The following is a 20725-nucleotide window of genomic DNA, read 5'->3' on the forward strand; positions in this document are numbered from 1 at the left end:
AAATTATGTATATTATATATATATGTGTATATATATATATTTGCTGTGCAGAAGCTTTAGTTTAATTAGATCCCATTTGTCAATTTTGGCTTTTACTGCCATTACTTTTGATATTTTAATTGTGAAGTCTTTGCCCATGCCTATGTCCTAAATGGTATTGCCTAGGCTTTCTTCTAGGGTTTCTATGGTTTTAGGTCTTACGTTTAAGTCTTTCATCCATCGTTGAGTTGATTTTTGTTTAAGGTGTAAGGAAGGGGTCCAGTTTCAGTTTTCTGCATATGGCTAGCCAGTTTTCCAAACACCATTTATTATATAGGGAGTCCTTTCTCCATTGCTTGTTTTTGTCAGGTTTGTCAAAGATCAGATGGTTGTAGATGTGTGGTGTTATTTCTGAGGTCTCAGTTCTGTTCCATTGGTCTATATATCTATTTTGGTACCAGTACCATGCTGTTTTTGTTACTGTAGCCTTGCAGTATAGTTTGGAGTCAGGTAGCACGATGCCTCCAGCTTTTTTTCTGTTTGCTTAGAATTGTCTTGACCCTGCAGGCTCCTTTTTGGTTCCATATGAAATTTAAAGTAGTTTGTTCCGATTCTGTGAATAAAGTCAGTGGTAGCTTGATGGGGATAGCATTGAATGTATACATTACTTTGGGCAGTATGGCCATTTTCATGATATTGATTCTTCCTATCCATGAGTATGGAATGTTTTTCCATTTGTGTCCTCTCTTATTTCCTTGAGCAGTAGTTTGTAGTTCTCCTGGAAGAGGTCCTTCATATTCCTTGTAAGTTGTATTCCTAGGTATTTTATTCTCTTTGTAGCAATTGTGAATGGGAGTTCACTCATGATTTGGCTCTCTGTTTGTCTGTTATTGGTGTATAAGAATACTTGTGATTTTTGCACATTGATTTTGTATCCTGAGACTTTACTGAAGTTGCTTATCAGCTTAAGGAGATTTTGGGCTGAGACGATGGAGTTTTCTAAATATACAATCATGTCATTTACAAACAGAGACAATTTGACTTCCTCTTTTCCTGATTGAATACCCCTTATTTCTTTCTCTTGCCTGAATGCCCTGACCAGAACTTACAATATTGCGTTGAATAGGAGAGGTGAGAGAGGGCATCCTTGTCTTGTGCTGGTTTTCAAAGGGAATGCCTCCAGTTTCTGCCCATTCAGTATGATATTGGCTGTGGGTTTGTCATAAATAGCTCTTATTATTTTGAGATATGTTCCATTAGTACCTAGTTTATTGAGAGTTTTTAGTATGAAGGGGTGTTGCATTTCATTGAATGCCTTTTCTGCATCTATTGAGATAATCATGTGGTTTTTGTCATTGGTTCTGTTTATGTGATGGATTATGTTTATTGATTTGCATATGTTGAACCAGCCATGTATCGCAGGGATGAAGCCCACTTGATCATGGTGGATAAGCTTTTTGATGTGCTGCTGGATTCAGTTTGCCAGTATTTTATTGAGGATTTTCACATCGATGTTCATCAGAGGTATTGGCCTGAAATTTTCTTTATTTGTTGTGTCTCTGCCAGGTTTTGGTATCGGGATGATGATGGCCTCATGAAATGAGTTAGGGAGGATTCCCTCCTTTTCTATTGATTGGAATAGTTTCAGAAGGAATGGTACCAGCTCCTCTTTGTACCTCTGGTAGAATTTGGCTTTGAATCTGTCTGGTGCTGGACTTGTTTTGATTGGTAGACTATTAATTACAGCCTCAACTTCAGAACTTTTTATTGGTGTATTCAGGGATTCAACTTCTTCCTTGTTTTGTCTTGGGAGGGTGTATATGTCCAGAAATTTATCCATTTCCTCTAGATTTTCTAGTTTATTTGCATAGAGGTGCTTATAGTATTCTCTGATGGTAGTTTGTATTTCTGTGGGATCAGTGGTGATATCCCCTTTATCATTTTTTATTGCGTCTATTTGATTCTTCTCTCTTTTGTTCTTTATCAGTCTGGATAGCGGTCTGTTTTGTTGATCTTCTCAAAAAATCAGCTCCTGAATTCATTGATATTTTGAAGGGTTTTTCCTGTCTCTGTCTCCTTTAGTTCTTCTCTGATCTTAGTTATTTCTTGTCTTCTGCTAGCTTTTGAATTTGTTTGCTCTTGCTTCTCTAGTTCTTTTAATTGTGATGTTAGGGTGTTGATTTTAGATGTTTCCTGCTTTCTCTTGTGGACATTTAGTGCTATAAATTTCCCTCTACACACTGCTTTAAATTTGTCCCAGAAACTCTGGTTTCGTTATCTTTTTGTTCTCATTGGTTTCAAAGAACTTCTTTATTTCTGCCTTAATTTCGTTATTTACCTAGTAGTCATTCAGGAGCAAGTTGTTCCGTTTCCATGTAGTTGTGCAGTTTTGAACGAGTTTTTTAACCCTGAGTTCTAATTTGATTGCATTATAGTCTGAGAGACTGGTATGATTTCTGTTCTTTTGCATTTGCTTTAGGAGTATTTTACTTCTAATTATATGGTCAATTTTAGAATAAGTGCGATGAGGTGCTGATAAGAATGTATATTCTGTTGCTTTGGGGTTGAGAGTTCTGTTAGGTCTGCTTGGTCCAGAGGTGAGTTCAAGTCTTGTGTATCCTTGTTAATTTTCTGTCTCGTCCGTCTGTCTAATATTGACAGTGGGGTATTAAAGTCTCCCACTATTATTTTGTGGGAGTCTAAGTTTCTTTGTAGGTCTCTAAGAACTTGCTTTATGATTCTGGATGCTCCTGTATTGGGTACATGTATATTTGGGATAGTTAGCTCTTCTTGTTGTATTGATCCCTTTACCATTATGTAACACTATTCTTTGTCTGTTTTGATCTTTGTTGGTTTAAAGTCTGTTTTATCAGAGACTAGGATTTAACCCCTGGTTTTTTTTTTTTTTTGCTTTCCATTTGCTTGGTAAATATTCCTCCATCCCTTTATTTTGAGCCTATGTATGTCTTTAATTTGTTTTTAAAATTATTATATCCATCCTACTGAGTATAAATTGGTTTCTTCTTATGGTTTTGATTTGCATTTCCCTGATATGACTAATGATCTTGAGCATTTTTTCATGTGCTTATTGGTCGTTTGTATATATTCTTTTGAGAAATGTATATCTAAGTCTTTTACCCCTTTTAAAAATTGAGTTGTCTTTTTGTTGTTTAATTGTAAGAATTCTTTATGTATTCTGGTTACCAGACCCTCATGAGATATAGGATTTGAAAATCGTTTTCTGTCATTGTGTTGGTTGTCTTTTCACTTTCTTGATGTTGCCCCTTGACATGCAAAAGTTTTGACTTTTATTAAAAATGGGCCTGGGCATGGTTGCTCACACCTGTCATCCCAATGCTTTGGGAGGCTGAGGTGGGAGGATTTCTTGAGGCCAGGAGTTTCAGATCATCCTGGGCAACATAACTGGACCCCATCTCTACAAAAAATTAAAGAAAAGTTTAGCTAAGAGTATTGTTGTGTGCCACAATTCCTCAACTAAGAGCATAGGTGTGTGCCATAGGTACTCAAGATGCTGAGGCAGGATGATCGCTTTAGCCCAAGAGTTTGAGGCCTCAGTGAGTCAAGGTCACGTCACTGTGCTCAAGCTTGTATGACAGAGCAAGAGGCTAACTCTAAGGAAAAACAATGGGGGTAAACTTATACTTTCCTTATTTAAAGTTTTAACTCCTTAAAACCCTGTCGAATTACTGATACATCTATTATGTAACTTAAGAGTTGATGCTATAAAACTTAGTTAAGGAAATATTTCCCTGGGCGATGGAGCTCTTGCAAGTCCTCTTCTATGTTTTGTTCATCTTTATGCCAGTCAGTTATACAGTTCTTCTGTGTCAAGCAGAGGATAGAATAATAAACCAAAACACCGCTTAGGCCTTTCAGAGAGTAAGTGTTCTGTAAATATATTTGATAAATTACTGAATTATTTTTATTAAATGATGGAAAGGAAAATCTTGACCTCTCTTTTTCTGGGTGTTGGCGAGTATAAATCTTTCTTGAAGTGATAATCTACATCTATGTTTTGATTTCTAAGGATTTCCCAAATATAAGCTATATACAAGTGAGAGGAAATAATAACTTAGGTACCTAATGATAATATGACAAGATAAGTACAAGGATCAGCTATTTGTTGTGAAATAGGAATGGATATAATTTAAATATGAATACCTTTTTGCTGCTTAATCCCCCAAATTTTCTTTTGATTTCTTTTAAAATTCTTTTGTGGTAGGTAGGTTTATTGTTTGTTAAGAATTAACTTAAGGGTAGCATTTTCTGATACATTTTTAAGTAACACAAAGTTTAACTTCTGTTTAAAAACATCATATAGAGTACATTGAAAGACCTCAGTATTTTCAAAATGTTTAGTAAGTAATAGCAGTTTCCTTAAATGATATTTTAATCCTAGGTAAGTGTACAGGTAGTCTGTGTTACTCATATTTTTATATCCTTAGTGAAATAAAATTCTTGTTTTTTTTTTTTTTGAGACAGTGTCTGACTCTGTTACCTTGGCTAGAGTGCAGTGGCATGATTTCAGCTCACTGCTACCTCTGTCTCACAGGGCTCAAGCCATCCTCCCACCTCAGCCTCCTGAGTAGCTGAGACCCACAGGCACGAGCCACCATGCTCTATTATGAGCCACCACACCCAGCCTAAAATTCGTTTTCTTTAATATTTTTTCTTTCTACACCCACAGCTGTAACATTTCCCTTAGTTTTTACTTTGAATGTGCATACTCTTACACGACTTACAGTATGGCTATATTTTCAGTTTGCTAGAGCTTTACAATTAATTTAAAACATGAAAGGCTAATTAAGGGAATTCTTTAAATTTTGTTTTAATAGTGAAAGCAAGTTGAATACATTGGTGCAGAAGCTTCATGACTTCCTTGCACACTCATCAGAAGAATCTGAAGAAACAAGTTCTCCTCCACGACTTGCAATGAATCAAAACACAGGTAAATTGAAAAAGAATGTGCTATACCTTCTAGTCTTTTTCTATTTTTTTTTTTTTTACACTTATGGAGGTAACCACTTATTTTATTCAGGGAGCAGCTTTTAGAAGATTTCAGTTTGTGAAAAATGACAGATTAGCAAGCTTTATAGAAGCCCCTATTATGTATCTTAGCTATATCTGATATAGGAGATTTTAATTTTGGTAAGTATGACTATACAAAGCTTAGAAAAGGAAGCACTTATGGTTTTATTTGTAATGGACATGTGTTATAGAGTGGCTGGTCAATGTTGATGGTGAAAAAATAATATTAGAAGAGGCAGGAGTACTACAGGAATGTTTTATCCTAGCAATTATTCATGTATTAGGAGTTAAATTTTTATTTTTATTTTTGTGATGGAGTCTCGCTCTGTCACCCAGGCTGGAGTACAATGGCATGATCTTGGCTCACTGCAACTTCTGCCTCCTGGGCTCAAGCTATTCTCTTGCCTCAGCCTCCTGAGTAGCTGGGATCACAGGCGTCTGCCACCATGTCCGGCTGATTTTTGTATTTTTAGTACAAGCTGGTCTGGAACTCAAGTGATCCGCCCTCACTGGCCTCCCAAAGTGCTAGGATAACAGGCATGAGCCATCGCACCCAGCGTAAGAGTTAAATTTTTATGTTGTTTGATAATATCCCTGAGTAGATTTGGTGTATTTATTTTTTTAAAATAAAACCACTTAACACCTCCTCTCTACGTCCCTGTCTCTGTCTCTTTTTAAAAAGACTTTTTTCTTTTTTTTAAGAGACGAGGTCTTGCTCTGTCACCCAGACTGGAGTGTAGTGGTGTGATCATAGCTCACTGCAGCCTCAAACTCCTTGGGCTCAAGCAATCTTCTCACCTCACCCTCCCCAGTAGGTGGGAGTACAGGTGTGTGCCACCATGCCTGGTTAATTTTCAAAAAAAATTTTTTAGAGACATGGTCTTGCTATGTTGTCCAGACTGGTCTTGAACTTCCTAGCCTCAAATGATTCTCCTGCCTCAGCCTCCTGAGTAGCTGAAATTATAAGCAAGAGCCATTGTACTTGGTTCCCTTTTTTAGAAAAACATTTTGTATCATGCAACAGTTAGCATTTTCAGGTTTTCAAGGGTAACTACAATACACATGCACACAGACACACACGATATGTACAAAAAAGGTATAAGAGAGTTATAGTGAAAAGTTCAACCATATGTGTAATTAGAGTTCTAGAAGGAAGAAAGAAAACTGGTTAAAAGTCCAATTTGAAGAGATGCGGGCTGAGCATTTTCTAAAAAGTGATGAAGGACATCGAACTAGAGATTCAATAAGTTTTGTGAACCCTGAGCAGGATAAATATAAAGAAAACTATAGCTAGGCATATCATAACCAAACTCCTAAAGAACATAAACCAAGAGAAAAATCTCTTAAGTAGCCAGAGGAAAAAAAATATTATTTTCAAAGGAATAACAGTAACACTGGCAGCTCACTTAACAACAGAAATGATAGAAGGCAGATGAAAACGAAATGATTTCTTTAAAATGTCAAAGAAAAATACAGTCATGCATCACTTAACTATGGGGATATGTTTTTTGAGAAAGCATTGTTGGGTGATTTTTGTCATTGTGCAAACATTATGGAGTGTACTTATATAGGCTACTACACACCTAGGCTATATGTTATAGCCTGTTGCTCATAGGCTACAAACCTGTGCAGCATGTTGTTGTACTGAATACTGTAGGTAATTGGAACACAATGGTAAATATTCGTGTATCTAAACACATGAAAACATAGAAAAGGTGCAGTAAAAATATAGTATTACAATCTTATGGGACCACCGATGTCTATGTGGTCAGTCATTGAGTGAAATGTCTTTATGCAGCATGTGATTGTAATTGCAGCATAGAACTATATATTCAGTGAAAACATCCTTCATAAATGAAGGGTGGAATCAAGCCTTATCTGGGCAAACAAAAAGTGAGAACTTGATGTCAACAAACCTACACTAGAGTGAATAACTACACTAGAGGAAATTATAGGTTTTCTGAAATGGGAAGGAAAATAATTTGAAATGGCAACACCAAAATACAGGAAGTAATGAATAAGAATGGGAAAGCTAAATAGGTAGGTTAAAGTAAATAACATAAAGTTATTTAAGCCACAGTCCCCATTCTTATATGATCAATTCCCCCAGTAATGTTCATAGATAAGTTTTTCCCCCTTAAATTCAGGATCAAGTTCAAGATTTAGTAGTCATGTTTCTTTGGTCTTTTAAAAATCTGAAGCAGTTTGTCTGCCTTTTGGGACTATGACTTTTTTTAAATGTATAGGTGTAATACTTTGTCGGATGGCCCTCGGGATTATCTGTTTAGTTATGATTAGATTCAGGTTATATATTTTTGGCAGGAATACTACATAAAGTGATGTTCTGTTCTTCATGCATCCTATTACATGGCACATGATGTGATTTGCTCCTTTACTGGTGATGTCAACTTAAGTTGTTTGGTTATGGTTGTGTTTGCTAGATAAACCCAGTATAAAGTTATGATGTATTCCATTGTTACTAATAACTAATTTAATGGGGGGCACTTTGAGATTACTAAGGTATTCTTTTTATTATCAAAACTTAACTCAGTATGTTTTCTTTTGCAAATGACCACAAACTTTGCAGCTTAAAGTAACCCAGATTTGTTATTTTACAGTTCTGTAGGTTTGGAGTCCTTTGGACCTTGCTGGACCTTTCTCAGGGTATCACAAGGTCAAAATCAAGATGTTAGTAGGACTAGGTTCCTTTCTGGAGACTGTAGAAAAATCCATTCCTAAGCTCATTCAGGTTGTTGGCAGAATTCAGTTCCTTATGATGATAGGTTGGAGGTCCTTCTTTCTCACTCACTATTGGCCAGGACCCCCTCCTGGCTCTTTTCAGGTGTCTTCATTTCTTCTCACATGATGCCCTCCATCTTCAAAACTGGCAACAGCACATCAAGTCACTCTCAAGCTTTGAAGCTCTCTGACTTAGCTTTTTGCTTGCTAATTCTGCAGCCACCTGCTACCAGCTGGAGAAATTTTTCTGTTTTTAAGGATTCATGTGATTAGATTAGGTCCCCCTCCCTCTCATCTCCTCCTGGTTATCTATCGAGTTTAAGATCAACTGTGCCATATTACATAACACAGTTATGGGAGTGATATGTCATCACATTGATTGTTTCTGGGGATTAGTGGTGTAGAATCTTGTGGGCCATTCCTAGAAAGTCTGTTTATCACAGCACACATTTGTGATTCTTAGCTGAATAATTTATTCCTATGATGGGTTCAAAATGATGATATTCTAATCTGTCTTTCCTTCTGTGTTTATTAGTTGATATATTATTGTAAGGGAGGGGTTCATGTTCTAACCTATTCAGTTATTTGTATCAGTATGTACTTACAATTTTTCGATGAATATTCTCTGTCATTATTTATTTTGATGCTCAAATTGTATCAGTTTTGGCTAGTAGGAACCCCATCTGGATGGCTCCTGCTGACCTTTTTACAAGTCCTCACCATTTCTTGAACACTTTCTTTCTTTCTGTCCCCTCAAAGTATTCAAGGCTTGCTTTCCATTCGCTGTTCCCCAGCCCCAGAATCAGTTATTTTTCGCAGGAGTTCTGATTTCTTTTAGTGGGATATAGTGTTTGGAAATCAAGATCAGGGTGTGTGATGTGCTTATTGCTACTAAGATGTCTTTGTTTCCAAGCTCTTACAGAGAAAGCCAATAATATGTTTTATATTTTCATGAGTTGATACTGATACTTTTAATTTTAATTCAATTCCACAGTCTTCTTTCTAGACTTCCCCTTTTCATATTTTTAACTTCTTTCTCCAACAGAAAGAAACCTGGTTCCTATTATCCCCAATTTATTTATTTTTATGTTTTTATTTATTTATTTTTGAGATGGAGTCTCACTCTGTTGCCAGGCTGGAGTGCAGTGGTGTGATCTCAGATCACTGCAGCCTCCGCCTCCTGGGTTCAAGCGATTCTCCTGCCTCAGTCTAGCAAGTAGCTGAGACTACAGTCACGTGCCACCACACCCAGCTAATTTTTGTGTTTTTAGTAGAGTCAGGGTTTCACCATGTTGGCCAGGATGGTCTTGATCTCTTGACTTCATGATCCGCCTGCCTCGACCTCCCAAAGTGCTGGGATTACAAGTGTGAACCACTGCGCCTGGCCTATCCCCAATTTATTTATTTATTTTTATTTTTAATTTTCTTGAGATGGAGTCTCGTTCTATCACCCAGGCTGGAGTGCAGTGGCGCCATCTCAGCTCACTGCAACCTCCGCCTCCTGGGTTCAAGTGATTCTCCTGCCTCAGCCTCCTAAGTAGCTGGGACTACAGGTGCGCACCACCGTGGCCTGCTACTTTTTACATTTTTAGTAGAGATGGGATTTTGCCATGTTGGCCAGGCTGGCCTGGAACTCCTGACCTTAGGTGATCCACCTGCCTCAGCCTCCCAAAGTGCTCTGATTACAGGCGTGAGCCACCAAACCTGGCCTTTCCCCAATTTATTTGTATTCATTTGTCTAGTTCTCATTGTACCCATAGTTTCAGAATTGTTAACCATACCATCACATTAAAGAAATGTAACTATAGTTCAGTATTTGTTTAAAGTTCTTTTTCTCTTTAGAATAATGTTATGTTGTTGGAGTCCTGTGTTCACTAGTTGAGGAACTCCTTCAGTAGTGGTATCTCCAGTTGGACAAACAGATGTCATTCACAAATACCAATTATAAATTCTGGGCAGCATACTGAAGGCTAGATATCAACAAAGTAGATAAACTGGAGGGGAGTTAACATATGGAAGAAAGAAGTGGCAATGACTCAATTCCCCATTGTTAATCCTTTTTGCTTCAGCCAAGGATCCACTTAGCTCCATCTGTGGCAGTTAAGACTTGGATAAAAATCTATAGTCTTATTGGATGTGAAATCAAGGAAAAAATTTAGTGAGACCACAGCAGCTGTAGCATGAGTAGAGAGATCCCACCTAGAAAAGAGCCACAGAATGGGAAAACCAGATCGCACGAAAACTCTACCGATAGCTCTGGTCCAGTTGCCTAAGTGCACCCCAGATTCCAACCAGCCTGGTTAGGACTAAAAGAACAGAACTAAAGCTTTGAGTTGTTTGGTACTACAGGGTGGAAAGGGTTTGGAGTTTCATTTCAAGTAAGTTAACTATCTGTTTGTTTGTTTGTTTGTTTTTTGAGACAGGGTCTTACTCTGTTGCCTAGGCTGGTATGCAGTTATGCGATCTCAGCTCCCTGCAACCTCTGCCTCCCGGGTTCAAGCGATTCTCCTGCCTCAGCCTCCCTAGTAGCTGGGATTACAGGCACCTACCACTGTGCCTGTCTAATTTTTGTATTTTAATAGAGATGGGGTTTCATCATGTTGGCCAGGCTGGTCTTGAACTCCTGACCTCAGGCAATCCACTTGCCTTGGCTTCCCAAAGTGCTGGGATTACAGGCTTGAGCCTGGCCAACTGTCTGTTTTAACAAATGTGTCAACTCTTTGGAGGAATCTAACAGAATGCAGTGTCTTCACTGTATTTTTCACAGTGTCCAGTGTCCAGTCCAAAATACTAGATAGATGAAGAAAGGAAATGTGATCCATGCTCAAAGGGAAAAGGGATCAATAGAGACTGACTTATCTGTTGAAATTAGCAACAAGAATATTAAAGCAGCTATTATAGTCATATTTGAGTACAAAAAGGCAAATATGTTTATGATGCATGGACAGGTAGAAAATTTCAGTGCAGAAATAGAAACTGTTAAAAACCATTTTGAAATTCTAGAACTGAAAAATTTAATTTCTGAATAAATTACTAAGTTCAGAATAACATCATTGTACTTAACAAGACATGCAAGGTAGCAGTAGAAGTGTCAGTGAATTTGATGATTGATTAATAGACCAATAGAGCCAGTAGAAAACAGAAAACATTAAAAAGTGTACAGAAAAACTTGAATCCTTTCTCCAAGAAACAACTATAAAACGGGATCGTTATCAACCAAACACATGTAAAGGATAGGAATGTTTAAACCATACTCAGGAAGAAAAGGAGTCAACAGAAACTCTCACTTGGCCTAGTGTTTGTAGTTGTCTGTATACTAATCTTGCACACACTTTGTGAGAATTTTACCCAAGTAGTTCAAGTTTTTGAGTGCTGTTTTAAATTCTTTTGTTTTGTTTTAAAGTTTCAGATTCTGGGCCAGGCACAGTGGCTCACACCTGTAATCCCAGCACTTTGGGAGGCCGAGGCGGGCAGATCACCTGAGGTCGGGAGCTCGAGACCAGCCTGACCAACACGGAGAAACCCCGTCTCTACTAAAAATTCAAAATTAGACAGGCGTGGTGGCACATGCCTGTAATGCCAGCTACACTGGAGGCTGAGGCAGGAGAATCACTTGAACCCAGGAGGTGGAGGTTGTGGTGAGCCGAGATCGTGCCATTGCACTCCAGCCTGGGCAACAAGAGCAAAACTCCGTCTCAGGAGAAAAAAAAAAAATTATAAATAAAATAAAAATAAAATCAAAATAAAATAAAGTTTCAGATTCCATTTATTCATTGAAGGTATATAGAAATTCAGTTGACTTTTTGTTTGTTTGTTTTTTTTCTTTGGACAGAGTTTTGCTTTTGTTGTCCAGGCTGGAGAGCAGTGGTACAATCTTAGCTCACAGCAACTTCCACCTCCTGAGTTCAAGTGATTCTTGTGCCTCAACTTCCTGAATAGCTAGGATTACAGGCGCCTGCCACCACGCCTAGCTAATTTTTGTATTTTTAGTAGAGACAGGGTTTCACCATGTTGGCCAGGCTGGTCTCGAACTCCTGACCTCAAGTGATCCGCCTGCCTAAGCATCCCAAAGTGCTCCGATTACAGGCGTGAGCCATCACACCCAGCCCAGTTGACTTTTTATGTTGGCCTTGTATCCTGCGAACTTGCTGAACTTACTTATTAGTTCTAAATAGTATTTCCCCCCTCTTGTAGATTCTTTGGAATTTTCTACTTAGACAGTTATGTCACCTGCAAATAGGGATAGTTTTATTTTTTCCTTTCCATCTGTATGCCTTTTAATTTCTTTTCTTGCTTCATTATATTAGCTAGGATTTTCTGTATTTTCCAATATTGCATTGAAGAATAATGATGATAGCAGACATCTTCTTAGTGTTGCCAATTTTAGTGGGAAAACATTCAGTCTTTCACAGTGAAGTATGTTTGCTTTACAGGTTTCTTGTAAATGCTCTTTATCAAGTTGAGGAAGTTCCCCTCTATTCCTAGTGTGCTGAGAATTTTTTTAAGTTTAAATTTCTATTTGTAATTATAAATTTACATGCAGTTTTAATAACTAATATAGAGAGAGCTCTTATGCACTTTGGCAGTTTCCCCCAATGGTAACATATAAAACTGGAATACAATATCACAACCAGAATATTGACATTGATAAAATCTGTTAATCAAGATTTCCATCCGTTTTACTTGTACTTGTGTGTGTGTGTGTGTGTGTGTGTGTGTTAAAGTTCTATACAATTCTTTTTACCTGGGTTGATTCATGCATCTACCACCACAGTTGAGATACAGAATAGTTCATCAACACAGGATTCCTCATATTGGCATTTTATAATCACACACACTTCCCTCCCCCTACCTCTGCCTATGCTTAACACCTGGCAACCACTAATCTGTCTTCCATTTTGAGAATTTTGTCATTTCAAATATGTTTAATGAGTTATATAGTAAATAATCTTTTGGGGTGTTTTGGAGTGTTTTCACTTGGCATAATTCTGTGGAGATTCATTCATGTTGTATGTATCAACAGTCCTTTCCTTTTAATTGCAGGGTAATATTCCATGGTATGGATATACAGATTGAGTATCCTTAACCCCGGAATCAGAAATCTGAAATGTTCCAAGATCGGAAACTTTTGAGTGCTGATGTGACACACTCAAAGGAAATGCTCATGGGAGCATTTGGGATTTTCAGATTAGGGATGCTAAATCCCTAATGTGAATAAACCAGAATAGTGCAAATGTGCTAGAATCTGAAAAAATCCAAAATTTGAAACACTTCTGGTCCTGTGCATTTTGGATAAGGGATACGCAACCTGTACCGCAGGTTTTTTTTTTTTTTGAAACGGAGTCTCGTTTTGTCACCCAGGCTGGAGGGCAGTGGCATGATCTTGGCTCACTGCAACCTCCGCCTCCCAGGTTCAAGTGATTCTCCTGCCTCAGCCTCCAGAGTAGCTGGGATTACAGGCATGCACCACCACACTCGGCTAATTTTTGTATTTTTAGTAGAGAGGGATTTCACCATGTTTGCCAGGCTGGTCTCATACTCCTGACCTCAGGTGATCCACTCACCTTGGCCTCCCAAAGTGCTGGGATTACAGGTGTGAGCCACCGCGCCCAGCCTGTACTGTAGTTTGTTTAATCATTTATTTGTTAACGCAAATCTGGGCCAATTCCTGATTTCGGTTGTTACAATTAAAGTTGGTGGTGAATATTTATATATAAGTTTTTATATTAATTTATGTTTTCATTTCTTTGCAATAAATGCCAGGAGTGCATTTTGCAGTTCATATGATGGTTGCACATTTATTTTTATTGAATTAATTAAACTACATTTGCATTTTATTTTATTTTGGGTAGAGACAGAGTCTCACTATGTTGGCCAGGCTTATTATGAACTCCTGACCGCAGGTAATCACTGCACCTGGCTTGCATTTCTTTTTTTTTTTTAACTCCACTGGACTCTATCAGTGCATTTATTGATTGATTGATTGATTGATATTTATTTATTTATTTTAACTTTTAGGTTCAGGGGTACCTGTGAAGGTTTGTCACATAGGTAAAGTAGCATCACTGGGGTTTATGGTTTAGATTATTTCATCATCTAGGTATTAAGCCCAGTACCTAATAGTTATCTTTTCTGCTCTTGCATGTTCATTTTTTTTAAAAGAAACTCTTGAACTGTTTTCCAGAATGGTTGTACTATTTTATATTCCCACAGTAGTGTGTGAGTGATCCAGTTTCTCCACATTCTTGTTAACACTGGGTGTTAATACTATTTTTAACTTTTCGCCATTTGATATTTATGGTATCTCATTGTGGTTTTAATTTGCATTTACTTAATGGGTAATAAATTCTTTTTAAAAAGAAACAGGATATTGCTCTGTTGCCCAGGCTGGAGTGCAGTGGTGCAATTATAGCTCACTGCAACCTCTAACTCCTAGGCTCAAGTGATCCTCCTGCCTCAGCCTCTTGAGTAGCTGAGACTGCCTCAGCCTCTGGAGTAGCCGAGAATACAGGCACATGCCACCACACCCAGCTAATTTTTTAATGTTCCATAGAGACGGGGCCTGGCTCTGTTGCCCAGGCTGGTCTCAGACTTCTGGCCTCAAGTGATCTTCCCACCGTGGCCTCCCAAAGTATTTAGATTACAGGCATCAGCCACTGCACCTGGCTGGTAATAAAACATTAAGCATCCTTATTGAAATACATGCCATACAATTAATGCATTTAAAGTATAAAATTCAGTGGTTTTTAGTATATTTAATATTTACACATATGTGCAACCATCACCACAGTCAATTTTAGAACATTTTTATCACCTCAAAAAGAAACTCCATACCCTTTAGCTATCACCCCCTAGCTCTAAGAAATCACTAATCTACTTTCTTATTTTTTATATTTCCCTGTTTTGAGTTTTTTTTTTTTTTTAAAGACAGAGTCTCGTTCTGTTGCCCAGGCTGGAGTGCAGTGGCTATCTTGGCTTATTGCAACCTCTGCCTTCCAGGTTCAAGTGATTCTTGTGCCTTGGCCTCCCAAGTAGCTGGGATTACAGGCATGCACCACCAAACCTGGCTAATTTTTGTAGTTTTTATTAGAGATGGGGTTTTGCCGTGTTGGCCAGGCTTGTCTCACACTCCTGGCCTCAAGTTATCTGCCCACCTCAGGTCCCCAGAGTTGTGGGATTTCAGGCGTGAGCCACTGCGTCTGGCCTATTTCCCTATTTTGGACTTTCATATGAATGGCATCATATAAATATGTGTTTTTGTGGCTGATTTCTTTCATTTAGCATAATGTATTCAAGATATCTGTTGTAACATGTATTAGTACTCCATTCCTTTTCATGGCCACATAATATTCCATTATATGTGTATACCATATTTGTTTATCCGTTTATCCATTGATGGACATTTGGCTTGTTCCCATGTTTTGGCTATTAGGAATAATGCGGCTGTAAATATTGGTATGTAGTTTTGTGTGTAGCCATATATTTTTGTTTATCTTATGTATATACCTAGGAATCTTAATTGCTGGATTTATATGGTAACTATGTTAAGTTGTGTGAGGAAATGTCTAACTGTTTTCCAAAGTGGAGATACTATTTTACTTTTCCACCAGGAGTATATAAAGATTGTGAGTTCTTCACATCCATGCCAAACATTGTTAATAACAGACTTTGATTCTAGCCATTCTAGTGCATGTGAAGTATTATCTCATTGTGATTTTAGTTTTTAACTGCCTGAAGGCTAATGATGTTGAACATCATTTCATGTGATTATTTGTAGTTTGTATATATTCCTTGAAGAAATTTTTATTCAAACCCTCTGCCCAGTCTTTTTTTTTTTTGACAGGGTCCTGCTCTGTTTCCCAGGCTGGAGTGCAGTGGCATGATCTCAGCTCACTGCACCCTCTATCTCCCTGGCTCAAATGATCTTCCCACCATTCAACCTCCCGAGTAGCTAAGACTATGAGTGTGTGCCACAGTGCCCAGCTAATTTTTGTTTATTTTTTATAGAGACGGGGTCTTAATTTGTTGTCCAAGCTGGTCTTGAATTCCTGTGCTTAAGCAATTCACCCACCTCGGCCTCCCAAAGTGCTGGGATTACAGGCGTGAGCCACCATGCCCAGCCCCTTTGCCCAGTTTTTAAATGGGTATTTATGCTTTCATTATTGATTTGTAAGAATTCTTTATATATTGTACCTTTTTCATTGTAAAATATGCGTTAACATAAAAATTACCATTTTAACTAATTTTAAGTGTACAGTCCTGTAACATTAAAATTGTTGTGCATTCACCACCACCATCCATGTCTAGAACTTTTTCATCTTCCCCAAGTGAAACTCTGTACCCACTGCATACTAACTCCCCAATCTTCCCTCTCCTTAGCCTTGCAAACACCATTCTACATTCTCTTCCTGTGAATTTGACTACTCTAGGAACTTCATATATGTATAATCCTACAATATTTGTCCTTCTGACATATTCTACTTAGCACAATGTATTGAAGGTTATCCATTTTGTAGTGTATCTCAAAATTACATTTCTTTTGAAGTCTCAATACCATTCCATTGTATGTATATACCACATTTTGTTTATCCATTCATATTTCAGTGGACACTTGGATAAGATATATAATTTGGAAATATTTTCCCCTATTCTTTGAGTTGTCATTATTTACTTTTAGAGACAGGGTTTTGCTCTGTTGCTCAGGCTGGGGTGCAGTGGCAAGATCATAGTTCACTGCAGCCTTGAACTCCTGGGTACAAGCAATCCTCCCATCTCAGCCTCCCAAGTATACGAGACTGCAGTCGTGTGCCACCAAGTCCAGCTAGTATTTTTTTTTTTTTTATTTTGGAGATAAGGTCTTACCATGTTGCCCTGGCTGAGCTTGAACTCCTGGCCTCAAGTGATTCACCTCGGGCTCCAAAGTAGCGGGGATTACAGGCACGAGACACTGCACCCAGTTGGGTTGTCTTTAATTGAAGCATAAAAGTTATTAATTTTGATGAACTTTTATTTATCTGATTTTCCTTTTGTTGCTCATTCTTTTGGTGTCTTTAAGAATCCATTACCAAATTGAAGGTAATGAAGATTTACCCCCATGTTTTCTCCTAAATGTTTTATAGATTTAGTTCTTACATTTAGGTCTTTAATCTACTTTGAGTTAATATTTTGTATATATTGTGAGGTAGGGGCCCAACTTCATTTTTTGTAGGTTTCTATCCAGTTGTCTCAGCATCATTTGTTGAAAGACTATCCTTTCTTCATTGAATGGTTTTGCCACCTTTGTCAGAAATCAGTGGGCCTGCCGGGCATGGTGGCTCACGTCTGTAATCCTAGCACTTTGGGAGACTGAGTCGGGAGGGGTACTCAGGCCCAGGAGTTCCAGACCAGCCTGGACAACACAGTGAGACTCCATCTCTATTAAAAAAAAAACAAAAACGCCAGGCTTAGTGGTGTGTGCCTGTAGTCCCAGCTACTTGGGAGGCTGAGGCAGAAGGATCACTTGAGCCCAGGAGACTGAGGCTGCAGTGAGCCATGATTGTACCACTGCATCCTAGCCTGGGTGACAGAGTGAGATCCTGTCTCCAAGAAAAAAAAAGAAAAAAGAAATCAGCTGCTCATATATATGTGGGTTTATTTCTGGACTCTTAATTCTATTCTGTTCATCTGTTTGTCCTTTTACCAGTACTCCATGGTCTTGATGGCATTGTTTTACAGTTTTGTGCAAAGTTGCACCAAAGTTGTTGTGTAGTTTTACAAAACTATGGCAATCAAGACTGTGGAGTACTGACAAAATCAGGAAGTGTGAGTCTTCGTACTTTTCATTTTTCAAGATTATCTGCCTATTCTGAATGTTTTCAATTCCCTATGAATTTTAACTCTTTGTTTTTTCTTGGTAGAGATGGAGTTTCACTATGTTTCTGAGACTGTTCTTAAACTTCTGTCCTCAAGTGATCCTTCCACCTTGGCCTCCCAAAGTGCTGGGATTAAAGGTCTGAGCCACCACGCCTGGTCCATATGAATTTTGGAATGAGCTTGTCAGTTTTTACAAAGAAGTCAGCTGGGATTCTGACAGAGATTGCAGTGTATCTGTAGATTAGTTTGTGGAGTATTGCTGATGGCAGTGGTGAGCCGTCTGGAGTGGCTGCTGCCATCACACTGGCTACAGCAGGGAAACATGGCCAGGGCTGCACGGTCTATAGAGTTGGTGGGAGCCAGGGGCAAGCAGGAGCCCCGCCCCTTCCAAGTTGGGGCGGGAGCTCCCTGGGTCTTGCTGCAGCTGCCTAAGCCATGACTGTAGACCTGGGCATCCCTGTGCTCTTGAGTCTTGGGAGCAGGCGTGAGCCCCACCCTCCTAGGTGCAACAGCAGCTGACCAAACCGTGACTACAGTCCCAGGCCTCTCATTCCATGGAGCAGACAGGAGACCCACCCTCCTGGGTGCAGCTGCAGTCTCCCAAACTGCGGCTACAGACCCTGGCCTTCTGCTCCACGAAGCAGGCAGGAGCCCCAGGTGCAGCCACAGCCACCCAAACCATAGCTACAGATCCAGTCCTCCCGCTTTATGGAGCAGGCTGGTGTCCCGCCCTCCTGGGTACAGCTGTAGCTGCCCAAATCGTGGGTGTAGACCTGGGCCTCCTGCTTTATGGGGCAGGCAGGAGCCCTGCCCCACTGGGTGCAGCTGCAGCCACCCAAATCATGGGGGTACTGCAGACCCAGGCGTCTCTGCACTCTTGGGGCCAGGGAAGGCCCCTGCTTTGCCCTCATAGGCTTGGAAGTGCCTGCTCCTGCTGCCTGGCTTCTCCTTGCTGTTGGCACCTGCTGTGATCTTGGGGCAAAGTTGGGGCCGAGCCTGGATGCTGTTGCAGCCTGGCCAGGTGTGCATATGCTCGGGGAACTGCTGACACGCCAGCCTTCTGCTGCCTTGGCCCCCCTCTGGACATTGGGTACTGACAAACATAGGGAAGCTGAGGCAGGGCTGAGGGCAGTTCAGCATTGACTTGCAGGTGCCCCTTTGCATCTACAGCCTGGGTGCCATGAACAGCAGCAGGAGGTAGGTTCCTGAGTGGAAGGTGGTGGGTCCCTGGTGAGGACCCACCTTCAGGCCAGGGAAAGCCTGAAGGCTGGGGGTTGGGCTGCCAGTCACATGGATCAGAGTGGGAACTTGTGGTGCCTTTTCTGGGCCCGCCCCTGGACCAGCTGGCGTGCACATCCTCCCCTCTGAGGCCCATAAAAGCCCCAGGCTCAGCCAGAGCTGAACAGATGTCAGGTGACCAGCTGCAGAGAGGAGCAACCCACTCTAGGACCTCCTCTCTGCTGTGAGCTGCAGATATGACAAGATGACCTTCCTGCAAAGAGGTGCCACCCACTCTAGGGCCTCCTCTTTGCTGAGAGCTGCAGAGACAATGGGACGACCTTCCTGCAGACAGGTACCACCCATACTAGGGCCTCCTCTCTAGTGAGAGCTGTGCAAATGATGGGATGATCAGCTGCTGAGAGGAGCAGCTTGTAATGACTTGCCTAGTAGAGAAGAGCCACTCTCTCTGCTAGGAGCTGAGCACTTGTTGGGATACCCTGACTGTGGAAAGGAGTTGCCCCTTTGGGTTTCCTCTGAGCTGTTCTATTGCTCAATAAAGCCCCTCTTTATCTTGCTTACTCTCCACTTTTCTGTGTACCTCATTCTTCTTGGGTGCAGGACAAGAACTTGGGATCTGCTGAATGAGGCTAAAAGAGCTGTAACACAAACAGGGCTGAGACATGCCCCTTGCTCACCTGTTGCAGGTGAAGAGAAGGAAAGAAGAGCTGCAGCCCTCTGGGGAGCCCAGACCTGGGAGCTCCCCGAGCCAGGGCTGTGACTCTCTCTTTGGGGCCCTGCCTGCGGTTCCTGGTGTCTCCAGCCTTCTGGGTGCCACCGTGTTCCCTGGTGCCAGCTGTGGATGCTGCTTGTGGTGTTCCTGGTCCAGGTGCAGCCTCACAGAGAAAGAGCTGATGCCCATGCTGGCACCTGGAGCTGCGTGCCCTGCTGCAGCCCCTAGCATGTCTGATAGCACAGTGGCTGGACCCCACACTTGCTCATACACCCCTTGCTGCTTCATGCAGTCTCTCTTGGCCAGCATAGGATACAGGTCAGTGGCATGAGCCAAGTGTAGCCGGCCAGGCCAAATAGGCGGGACGAGCCCAGCAGGCCCGAGCAAAACTCTGGCACAGGTACCACCAGCCACAGATGTTTCTGGCCAGAAAAGTGACACCCCAAAGAGTCTGTAACATTGGCATCATAAGAATGATAAATCTTGTGGCTTGGCCTGGTGGCTGATGGAATTGTGTGCTTTAAATGGGTAAATTGTATGGTATGTAAATTGTATCTCAAGGATGTTTAATGTTTTATCACTGGTGAGGTGCGATGACTCATGTCTGTAATTCCAGCACTTTGGGAGGCTGAGGTGGGAGCATTACTTGAGGACAGGAATTTGAGACCAGCCTGGGAAACATAGCCAGACCCCATCTACATAATATTTAAAAATTAGCCAGCCATGGTGGCATGTGCCTGTGGTGCCAGCTAATCAGGATGCTGAGGCAGGAGGATCACTTGAGCCTAGGAGTTTGAGGCTGCAGTGAGCCTACACCACTACACTCCAGCCTGGGCAGTAGAGTGAGAGTCTGTCCCTAATTTAAAAAAAAAATGTTGTCTTCTAATTCATGAATATGAAGTGTTTTTCCATTGATTTAGATCTCTAATTTCTTTCAGTGGCATTTTATAATTTTCAGAGTATGTTTTGTACTTCTTTTTTTTTGTAAATTATTTCCTTCTAATTCTGTTATAAATGGAATTCTTTTCTTAGTTTCATTTTGAGATTATTCATTGCAAATGTATAGACATAACATTGATTTTTGTTTATTGTCCTTGTACCCATCAATCTTCCTGAACTAATTTTATTCCCATGATTCTTTTTTTTTTTTTTTTT

The 20725-nt window shown here is 40.2% G+C and overlaps 1 protein-coding gene across 4 annotated transcripts in view; it reads left to right on the forward strand.

Moving 5' to 3' along the window:
• The window catches only part of ATRX (alpha thalassemia/mental retardation syndrome X-linked), a 295353-nt gene that overhangs the window by 64804 nt on the left and 209824 nt on the right, over positions 1-20725 (forward strand). For all 4 annotated transcript variants that reach the window (XM_011947439.1, XM_011947441.1, XM_011947440.1 and 1 more), the window contains exon 2: positions 4836-4948. In XM_011947439.1, coding sequence (XP_011802829.1) covers positions 4836-4948 — 113 coding nt within the window. The remainder of the gene's footprint in view (positions 1-4835; positions 4949-20725) is intronic.

Source organism: Colobus angolensis, unplaced genomic scaffold, assembly GCF_000951035.1.
Source record: "Colobus angolensis palliatus isolate OR3802 unplaced genomic scaffold, Cang.pa_1.0 Scaffold265, whole genome shotgun sequence".
NCBI classification, from domain to species: domain Eukaryota; kingdom Metazoa; phylum Chordata; class Mammalia; order Primates; family Cercopithecidae; genus Colobus; species Colobus angolensis.